We start from the raw sequence: 11224 nt of genomic DNA, 5'->3' as shown, positions 1-11224 counted from the left end.
TTCATTTTTTTTGTCGTTTTTGAGTCATTTTGTCGTGATTTGTTGCAGCAAATCTGTATGTGAACATTCCTGAGGCTTTTTGTAATTCAAGTTTTTTTCTGTGCAATTTCTCAAGTGATTTTTATTTATTTAATATTACTAGTAGTATGATTATTGTTGTGATTTAAATCTTCATATGACTTTTTTGAGCAATTTTTCCTCCGATTCCTTATGTTTCACTGTGCAATTCTTAATGTGTGTGTGTGTGTGTGTGTGCGTGTGCGTGTGCGTGTGCGTGTGCGTGTGCGTGTGCGTGTGTGTGTGTGTGTGTGTGTGTCTCCAGGTGAACAACCCGATCCGGACCTTCATGATCCAGATCGCCGTCCTGGCCAACCACCAGAACGGCAGAGACACTCACATGCGGCAGATCAAAGTCTACACGCCGGTGGAGGAGAGCTCCATCGGCAAGTTCCCACGATGCACCACGGTCGACTTCATGATGTACCGCACCATCAGGTGACCGTCCCGACCCGACCCGACCCGACCCGCCGTGACCGGACGAGGATCCTGGACGTTTTCGGCGTCTGGAAAATGTTGAACGCGCCGCAGCCGGACGTGCGGAGCTGAATTTGTCCTTTTGTTGAAAATCAAATGTAACAGACGTGAGGAACGACGTGTGGATGAGTTTAGTGTTTATTATTACTCATATTAAAGGAAAATTCCACCCTAAAACAGTCGACACAGTTTACAAACAAGGGATTGGTGACTTGATTGTGTTTCTGGTGGTGATTTTTTTTTTCTGGTGAGCTGCATTTGTAAAGAAAAACTTTAATGGAATATGAATTAAGAAAATATTGTTATACTTTTTAAAGTTATCTGGTTAACTTACTAATCCTGCTCTGTGGAATAGCCCTATCAACTTATTTTTTCTGCCATTTAACACCACGTCCACTAGGTGTCTCTCAGTGACAGAACTGGGTTCACTTTGGGTGAGCGAGCTGCAGAAAAACAAAAATAAAACACCAGACCTCAGAAACGGTGTCAATCACCAATTGAAGCTTTTTTTTTTTTTTTTTTTTTTTTTTTTAAAACAGTGTCCATGTATTTTAGGGTGGATTGCACCTTTTAATATCCGGGCTTGACTGATTATGTTGAAGCCTGATATTTGGGGAGTGAAGCTGCCAAGACCTGGTCGTGAATATTTTTCAGTCTGACTGTGCTGTTTACACCAGGATTTTATTCTTGTTCATTTAAACATACCACTGTGTTTAAATAAAGAATTCATTTACAAAACACAGGACTGAGCGAATTGAAGGAATACTCCATCTTTTTTTTTTTTTTTTTTTGAGCAAAACACACATTTTCCTGACTTTCCCGGGCCTGAGACCAGATGTTGGACACCACTTTCACCTCTGGGCATCCGGTGGTTCAGCTCCTGTTGGTGGCATTTCCCCGTCAATCAAAAGTTTGCTTCTCTCTGAATGAATTAAAACACTGAAACAGGCCTACAGAAATATTTCTACTGTCAGCTGCGTTCACATCTTTTTGCCACAAGATGGCGCCAGATAGTTTGATTAAAACAAATCCTCTAGTTGTGTCAAAATGCTCCATGCACTAAACTGAATGCTGCAAATCCCCTGACAGAACAACACAAGGCATTTTAATATCACAGGAGCTCCTCTGAACTCTTGATTGGAGACATTTTTGTTGATTCTCTAAAATATGAGAGAGTTTTTCCTCCAGAGAAAACTCTTCCTCAAACTTCACGTCCCAGAACAATGAAACCCATTTTTTGTGCTGATAGTTAAAACCACCCCTCGCATCAGCTTCTCACTCAAACCGGATTTGTCACCATGTAAAAGTAAAATTACTGCCTAGAAAAACACCCAAAAAAAGGACACAAAAAGCAACTGAATTAAAGAGACATGAGCAAATGTAATGAGGTACTTCCACCTCTGCATTTTAGCTGATATTTGCAGCATCATGTGAGTTAACACACACAGAGAACAGCTTCATGCCGCCGCCAATCCACTTACCAGATGAACCATGGTTTTCCTATGGCAAGTAAACTATGGTTGACTGTGTTGTTTCATGGAAAGTAGCCTAAATCACCTTAACCCTCCTGTTATGTTCAAATTGACTAACATCTTTTATGTTTGGGGTCAATTTGACCCCAGCAGTTTAAACCTCCACAAAATTATTATAACTAAAATTGTTCCCAAAGTTTATGTGTCGGTACTTTATGTTTCTTTGTTGACGACCTAAATAGCCCTTTAAATAAAACATAACTCCCCATCCCCACTTATAAATCCATTATTCCTATTACGCCACTGTGGAAAAATATGCAAATCATCATAAAATCTCACTGATTGACCTAAAATTGGAAAGAAATATTAATTTTTGGTGTTTTAATGGCTTTATATTATTTCGAAGTAACAATTTTTGTTATTTATAACCGATGCGTTACAAAGTGTGTACAGGACATTGAAAACATATCATCATGTGAATTTCATGTTTACCCGGTAGAACCCATTACATTAGGAAAACTCATTAAATATGAAGCAAAAAAAAAATGATGTTAATCATTTATTTAGAGACGTTGAACATTGAATGGGGTCAAATTGACCCCAAACACAATAGGAGGGTTAAATAACTGAGGCTACCTTAAACACACCATCATATCCTGGTTAGGTACCACAGTAATAGGCTCTTAAATATTTAAATATTTACTGCAGTTTTGTTTTGCAGTTTTTGCTGCAGGAAGGAGGGAAGACTTGATCCTTGAAGCCACTTTTTGGCACCTTGGGCCTTGTGGGTGGTTATTTCTAGCTTACTGGTTGAGGGTTGGGGTAAACATGGGTTGGTTATGGCTAACACTGGGGAAAGGCTTCAGATAATGAATGTAAGTCAAGTAGAAATTCCGTCGCTGTACTAGGAAACACAAACTCACCTCAGTAAAGACTTCAGAGGCGTCACTGCTTTCCTTCAGCCGGGTTTCACTGAGCGCCACAACATCAAATGTTCAAATGATTCCGTTTCTGAGACTCAGACACACACGATATGTTATCTTTTTTGTTTAAAAAAAAAAAAAAAATTCCACTCTGTCATGAGCCTGGGAGGAATTATTAACCAGCAAGCCAAATGTCGATCCTGTGTGGTTTCATCACCCGACACCCTTGTGATCTGATTCAATAATTATTTATATGACTGCTTAAAATCATTAAATGATGAAACAAGACGAGTGAATTTATACTGGAAACAAGTGGAATCATGACTGTGTTGAATGTTTCACCACTAACAGTGATTGTTGAAGTCACTGCAAAAACGCAAAATCTTACCAAGATTATTTCATTTCTAGTCAAAATATCTCATTACCCTTAAAATAAGACCTGATCACCTCAGAAGTAAATTGTTTTTAGACAATTTTCACTTGAAACAAGTGAAAATTTGCTTGTTTCATTGGCAAAATTTGCCAATGAAACAAGCAAATTTTCACTTGTTTCAAGCGAATTTTCACTTGAAACAAGAGACAATTGTCTAAAAACAAGTTACTTCCGAGGTGATCATGTCTTATTTTAAGTGTAATGAGATATTTTGACTAGTAATAAGACATTTTTGACTTGAAATAAGACAAATAATCTTGGTAAGATTTTGAGTTTTTGCAGTCTAAGTGTATTCTGACTGCTTTAGGCACTATCTTTGAAAACTGTCGTTGCAAAACTTTTCACACCAAACCAGAAAAACATTATGCATCTCTTGCAAAAGCAAACAGTTCTTGGAAAACCCTTTGGGCTCTTGTTTCATCTCGTTCTTGCATCAGTCCAGTTCACACACAACTCTCACGGCTTTTCTCCAAACTCCTCCTTCATGTTGCCTTGTTGTCTGTTTTGTTAACTCCGTGTCTCCCTGTGCTCAGGATGCAACGGTGTCACCTCGCCTGCCACATTAACACACTGACAATAAGAATGAAAAACACTTGTGGGTTTTTCTGTCTGCAGGGCAGCAGTTGGCAATAATGTTTTGTCATATATGTAGTAAACACACACACACAGACAGACAGACAGACAGGTGTCCAAATGTGTACAGGCTTAATGTGTTGCCGGTGCAGCTCAATAAGCCATAGTGACGTCTTGGTTTGATCACATCAGGGGCTCTATTTCTTGAGGTGTCTTAAGAAATATGGTATGTCCTTTAACATTCTACAGAACGTTTACCGTTGCACAATTGAAAGTATATTGACAGGGAACATAGCAGTGTGGTTTGGCAGGGCTACATCACATGACCTTTATCTTCTGACAAAGGTAGTTAAAACTGCATCTAAAATCACTGGGGTTCCACTTGAATCTCTAGAAAATATTTATTGGAAACGCAGCACTAAGAAGGCACTGGGTATTATGCAGGATACAAGTCACCCTGCGCACAGTCTCTTCTCCTACCTTCCATCAGGGAAGCGTCTGCAGAGCATCTCTACGTGCACCTCATGTTTCAGGGATAGTTTTTACTAACTACCAAGGAACATCAGCAGCATCACTCTGTATGGGAGCACCTGCAAACTGAGGCTCCCTCTGAAATCGCTTGAGGAGGACTTCAAGGTATTGCGATCAAGAGCAATACTGGGAATCTTCACATCCGAAGGTTGCCGAAGCAAAGGTGGCGGTGAGAACAGGAAGAAAGTGGAGAGCAGAGACTGCAGTGGAGGGAACCGAGGCGCGGTCCCACCAGCACTTTATGGTGCTGGTGGGAGCTGTCGCCAGGGGAAGAGCTGGGCCTGGGAGCCTGGAAATCCCCAGGTTTGACAAAGTACAAGGAAGAGAGAGACGACAGTTGATCCAAGAGGAGATCGGAGCGGTGGTGGAAGATGAGGGGATGGTGAGAGCTGTAGCAATGAGGCAACAAGGTGCTTGGACCAAGTGGGAGCAGGTGGTGGAGCGCAAGATCACATGGAATGAACTTTGGAAGTATCCACACAGCATCAAGTTCCTCATCCAAGCACTTTATGACATCCTTCCAAGTCCTTCCAATCTGCACCGTTGGGGCCACATAGGACAACCGGCCTGCTTCCTCTGTGGGAAAACTGGCTCTCTGGAGCAAATATTGAGCTGCTGCCCAAGAGCCCTCGCCGACGGTTGTTATCGATGGCGGCATGACCAAGCCCTCCGGTCAGTTGCTGAGACAATCAGCAGCACCATCAACAGCTGCCGGAAGATAAGGCCAGTCTGGAACACCATCCACTTTGTCAAAGTAGGGCGACTCACCGGCAGCAGCCAGTGGGGCTGCTCTTCACTGCACAGGACTGGAGGATGGAAGCAGACCTGCGCAAGCAACTGCAGTTTCCACCCCATATCACAAAGACAATGTTGCAGCCAGACACTGTCCTGTCGTCAGACTCATCGAAGCAGGTCCTCATGCTTGAACTCACTGTTCTGTGGGAGGAGCGGATGGAGGAGGCGAATGATCGGAAGAGGGAAAAGTATGAGGAGCTGAAGTCCAGCTGCCAAAGCAGAGGTTGGAGAGCCAAGTGTTGGTCTGTGGAGGTCGGGGGCCGAGGCTTTGCAGGGCAGTCACTCTGCAGAACATACACAGCACTCGGCATAACGGGTGAGAGAAGGAGGAGAGCCACTGCCGCCACCACAGGCGCAGCTGAAAGAGCGTCTAGATGGCTCCGGCTCAAGAGGGCAGATCCGTGTTTTGCTGCTAGGGCACAGGCCGGGGTCTGATCAGCCCTGGTTGGGTCGCCTGGGCGAGGGTGTCCGATGTGCGAAAGACCTGAAACACCCTGTGACCCAAGGTAACATCACTGATGATGTGCCCTAGCATAGCATCACAAAGATGTACCTGAAAGAACCCCCAGGTAATAAGGCTACTGAACAATAGTTCAACAGGAAGGAGGGCTGAGGTCTGAGTTTAGTTTTAGTGTTTACTGTCCTTAGTGTTTTTTTTAATGTTATTTATTATTGTTATTTATTGACTTGGTGTTGAGGGAGTGCTAGGGCACTTCGTATTTCATTGCTGTGATACTCACAGCAATGATGTGGTAATAATATGCATATGACAGTAAGTGTAACCTGAACTGAACTGAACTGAACTGAACCTTAACCAACATCGCTTCAGTGGTACTATTCCAGACTGGGAAACAAGCCAGATCATACCTTAATGACTGACACATTATTGTTTTCCCACAGTTCATTCAAAATAACACAGGCCCTGGAAGGCAAAGCAGCGTCCGAGGAGAAAGCAGTCTGGGAGAATGCAGGGTGTGAGTCCAAAAATAAGGTTTGGTCCAGACAACAAAACATGTCTACCCAAATGTCTTTTCCTCCACAGTGGCTAGAGACCGATGGCAACGCTGCTGGAGGTACGCTCAACATAAGGCTAAACATGTCCAGATGTTATGTGTGCACCCATATGCCCTAATCCACCGGTGGAGCCCCTCAGCAAGCTCATAACCTCACCACACATCATGTCCCAGCATGAAATACAACAGATGTTTTTCATGCGAATGAATTTCGTTGAATTCCACTTTCAGGCAATAGTGCCTCCTTGTTGTAATTGGACATTGTCCCAGCTAAGCAATTCCCAGAATTCGTGCAGGTGTTGGCATTACATAGATCATTACATTATCTATGTAATTAAACAATAAATACTGAGAACAGGCAGAAAGAATAAAATAATCCACATAGGAACATGCTGCATAAATGCAGTGGAAATTAGTCACAGTTATTCTTTTTGAGCAGCTAAGAGAAACCCTTGATGCTCTATTGAACTGCACTGTATTGTATTAGGTTCATAAACCGAGCATATAAATACTTATATGTACACTGGTACATACAAAAAAATCAGAATGTATACAGGTGGAATATAATAACCAGGTTGGTCATCAGTTACCACTAAAACTTACTAATAGGCCCACTAATTATGTATATTTAACTATTATTATTATTGTTGTTGTTGTTAGCATTGAGAAAAACAACTATCTGTGTGTGTGTGTGTGTGTGTGTGTGTGTGTGTGTGCATCTATGAGTCCCTTTGGGCTTGTTTTCTTTCTTTCTTTCTTTCTTTTTTTTTTTTTAATTATAGTGCCATATTATTGTGCCATCATCATAAGACGAGTCAAGACAAGCACAGGGGCCCACAAACTCATTCTCTCTAGAGAGAGAGAGAGAGAGTATAAAAGTGAGAGAGAGAGAGAGAGAGAGAGAGAGAGAGAGAGAGAGAGAGAGAGAGAGAGAAACTCGCTTCATTCCCACTCGGGGAAAGGTGAGGAGAGGGGAAACCAGGCCGCAAACACACATGGCCTGTCCACAGATATTATTTTTTGACTCTGAAAGGGTTAGCTTGTTTTTTTTTTTTTTTCTTCTGGACAAATTTTGCAAAAATGCAAAATCTAAATCTCTACATTTTAAGTCCATTCCTGTTTCTCTCTCTCTGTGAAATAATAATGATATTCGTACGGTAATCAGCAGATTATCCTGTGGCTCGCCTTTTATGAGGAAATAGATTTCAGACCTTTTAAAAAAAAAAAAAAAAAAAAAAAAATAGGCTCAGTCCTCTCATTGTCAGTTGGGATTGTTGAGGTTGTTTAAAGTTTTTAATCACTACTGTGACTACCAATTTCCTTTCTATATGGTCTAGTTGTCGCATATTTTTATTTTATCATATATATATGGTGCCTCATTCACACACCTCTGTGACAGTTTATTTATTTATTTATTGGATCACCATTTGTCACAACCATAGGCAGGGGCGCCATCAGGAATTTTGGGCCCCATGAAAAAAAAATATATATATATATTTACTCGATGATGGTTTAATAATTTTATATTAGTTTTTACCTATTTTGAGGGGCACCTGTCAGGCAAGGCCCCTTGGAATTGTCCTAACTTTTCCCCCATATACGGCGCCCCTGACCATAGGCTCCACATAAGTAAACTTTACATCGTGTACAAACACATCACATCCTGATGAAAGAAAATTATGTAACAACTGCTAAGAAGCAAAACAAAGCAAAAATAAAACGAATGACTCAACAACAGCAAACCTCTCAGTTACAGTAATTACAACTATGACACAATACAAAAACAGCAAAACAATATAGAATCAGTAAAACATTTAATACATCTCAAAAATAATACAGTAGCACTAACAACAGTGTATACGGTGCCTGAGGAGATAAATACAAAAAAGTTACTAGTTAAGTATCATATAGTGAGATATCATTCAAGATTCAAGATTTAAGAGGTTTATTTGTCACATGCATGATTGTACATGTACAGCAGCAGGGAAATGGGATTGCAACTACTCCAGCAACTGTGCAATAAAATAGAAAAAGTAATAAATACAGTCAGGTCCATAAGTATTTGGACAGTGACACAATATTTATAATTTTGCCCTTGTACACCACCACAACAGTGGATTTGAAATGGAGTAACCAAGATGTGATTGAAGTGCAGACTTTCAGCTTTAATTTTAGGGGTTGAACTAAAATATTGCATTAACCTTTTAGGAATTACAGCCAGTTTTATACATCGTCACCCCATTTCCAGAGGCTCAAAAGGCATTGGACACCAGGTGTTGCCTTTTCCCTCATTATTCCCTGACCGATTAAGAAAATTAAACGTCGTTGTTTATCAGAACATGTGATCCAAAGAGGTGTCTATGCAGGTGAAGGAGGCCATCATCAGGCTCAAAAAGCAGAAAAAAAAAAAAAAAATCTATCAGACACATAGCAATAACTTTAGGAGTAGCTAAATCAATGGTTTGGTATATCCTGAAAAAGAAGGAATGCACTGGTCAGCGTTAAAAAGGGTGTTTTTTGGTATTATATGGTCATATATAGGTGATTTTCAAAACTTTCCAAAATGTTTATATTGCTCTTTGTTACTTATTATCTGTATATACTGTTTATAGTGTAAATTATGCTTCATATCTTACTATCCACTTTGCTGCTGTAATACGTGAAATTTCCCCACCGTGGGACTAATAAAGGAATATCTTATCTTATCTTATCCCTTAGGACTTTTTCCCTCACTCAGGACAAAATGAGGATACAAAATCAGTTTGCTTCTCTTGCAGTTTGTCCTTGGTTGACCCCAATTTTGGCCTAAAATTACTGGACTACCCATGGAAATTAAAACAAGTTAGCTAATTATTATGTACCACTGTTGATTACCAACATAATATTGACACAAAATCAAATAATTTAGAGACAATTTTGTTATTATTGGGATTAATACCATTATTAGTTAGTAATACCATAAATTTAACAAAGGCAAAAAGTCACACTCTTTATGATGCAGCCTCTGAGGTTTGGCATGATGGATGGTGGAACTTTCTGAGGAGCTCAAACTGGTTGCGATAAGCTTTTGCCAGCTTTTGCATAACCTGTTCTGGAAACTTCCCACTTACTTGTTTTGTTGATCTACCTCTTCAGTGCCATCCTGCCTATCATGCCATCCTTTGCCACAGAGTGAATGGATCTCCCCTCGGACACTTGCCTTGCTGCTTTTTTTAGACCATCCAAAGAAGGTGAGCCACTTTTTTTTGTACTACCTTAGCGTCTTGATCTCATCTGTAGAAAATCAGAAAATAAATGTACAGGTTACTCTGTACTCAAAGTTGTATGCGAAAGTTTGTGCAACCCTTTAAAAACAGCACTTTTTGGTGATTTTTTACTGAAAAAGATGTAAAAACAGTCTCTCTGGTATATGGAAAAAATACAATATTATAAGCACATTGGACGCTATAAGCACATTGTTTATTGATGGGATAGCCCCTTGAGATGAATCATCTCGTTTTCGAGGGGGTCCCAAACAGAGAGACAAACCAGACAATAACATTACAAGACAACCTGTACAGTACTGACATTACAGGAAATTGTAAGAGAAATAAGTACAGACATTAAGAGAAAAGACAAATTGACACAGACATAACCCAAACATTACAAAAAAAAAAAAAAAAAAAAAAAAAAAAAGCTCTCCCAGCCCAACACCCCCCACCATCACCAGCTATGATGATGATTTTCCAGTCACAGCAAAGCTAATAGCACGAGCAGTGTGTTTGTAAATGAAAAAACAGAGATTTCTTAAAAAGATGAACAGAAGAAATGGTTCGAAGGGAAATGGGTAGCTTATTCCAGTCAGAGGGGGCTTTATATTGAAAGGCATACCGACCAAGTTCTTTATGTATTCTAGGAACACAGAAAAATACGGAGTCTGTATGACGGAGGTTATACTGTGAACTGTAAGGGGTCAGGTATTGTTTGAGGTAAGGGGGATAGTTGAAATGAATACATTTGAAAATAAAAAGTAACCAGTGAAAATCATCAGGATCAGCCATTGTTTGCAGCTCAGAGAGCTCAGTTTCATCAACTATTGAACTGAACATTTTTTTGGCTGACTCTGTTTGACTGACAGTTTTAGTGATCATAAAGATAGCAATGACTTGGAATGAAGTTGGTTCTATTTAAAAATAAATAAATAAATAAATAAAAATAAATCGTTAATAACGCCCTGACTGCTGATTTATGTTTTTATCTGTGTGAGGCTCACACAGTGTCAACAGCCAATCAGCAGCCAATCAGCAGCACTGATCTTTTAGCATGTGATTTTATGGAGTATTTTAATGAGAGAGTAGATGACATCAGAAACAGGCTACCAAAGTCTTCTATCAGTGACTCTTGTGATGCTCCCATTTTGCCCAATTTTACAGGACAGGCTTTTTCTGAGTTGGAGCTCATCTCTCTGCCTGATTTCACTAAAGCTGTTATGGCTGCAAGATGTACAACCTGCTCTTTGGACCCTCTGCCAGCATGGGTCGTTAAAGAGCTATGGTCAATTTTAGGTTTTTATGTTTTAACTATAATGAATCTATCACTTTCCACCGGAATTTTTCCAGCTTGCTTTATAAACCGCTATTTAAGAAATCAAATCTTGATGCAAACTCCTTGGCAAATTACAGACCTGTGTCAAATCTGTCTTTTTTTAATCCAAAATTCTTAAGAAAATTGTCTCAGTTCAATTTATGAAATATTTATCAGTCAGTGATTTATTTGAGCCATTGCAGTCTGCATTTCGGGTTAACCATGCCACAAGAAACAGCACTCACCATGGTGGTAAATGACTTATTGTTGGCAGCTGACTCAGATTCAACTACGGTTCTGGTGTTGTTGGACCTTAGTTCAGCTTTTGACATAGTGGATCACGGCATACTTTTGGACAGGCTCAAGAAACACTTTGGCATCTCGGGT

General features: G+C 40.1%; 1 protein-coding gene across 1 annotated transcript in view; it reads left to right on the top strand.

Annotated features, from left to right (window-relative positions):
* Window positions 1–5793, top strand: part of anapc10 (anaphase promoting complex subunit 10) — a 5940-nt gene extending 147 nt beyond the window's left edge. The window contains 5 exon segments of the mRNA XM_030076859.1: window positions 323–495; window positions 4493–4585; window positions 4587–5227; window positions 5230–5671; window positions 5673–5793. Coding sequence (XP_029932719.1) covers window positions 323–495; window positions 4493–4585; window positions 4587–5227; window positions 5230–5671; window positions 5673–5793 — 1470 coding nt within the window.
* Window positions 5794–11224: the final 5431 nt, after the last annotated feature.

This window comes from Myripristis murdjan, chromosome 18 (genome assembly GCF_902150065.1).
Source record: "Myripristis murdjan chromosome 18, fMyrMur1.1, whole genome shotgun sequence".
NCBI lineage: Eukaryota > Metazoa > Chordata > Actinopteri > Holocentriformes > Holocentridae > Myripristis > Myripristis murdjan.
Note: the sequence above shows the minus strand (reverse complement) of the source record. Positions and strands in the feature narration are given on the sequence as shown.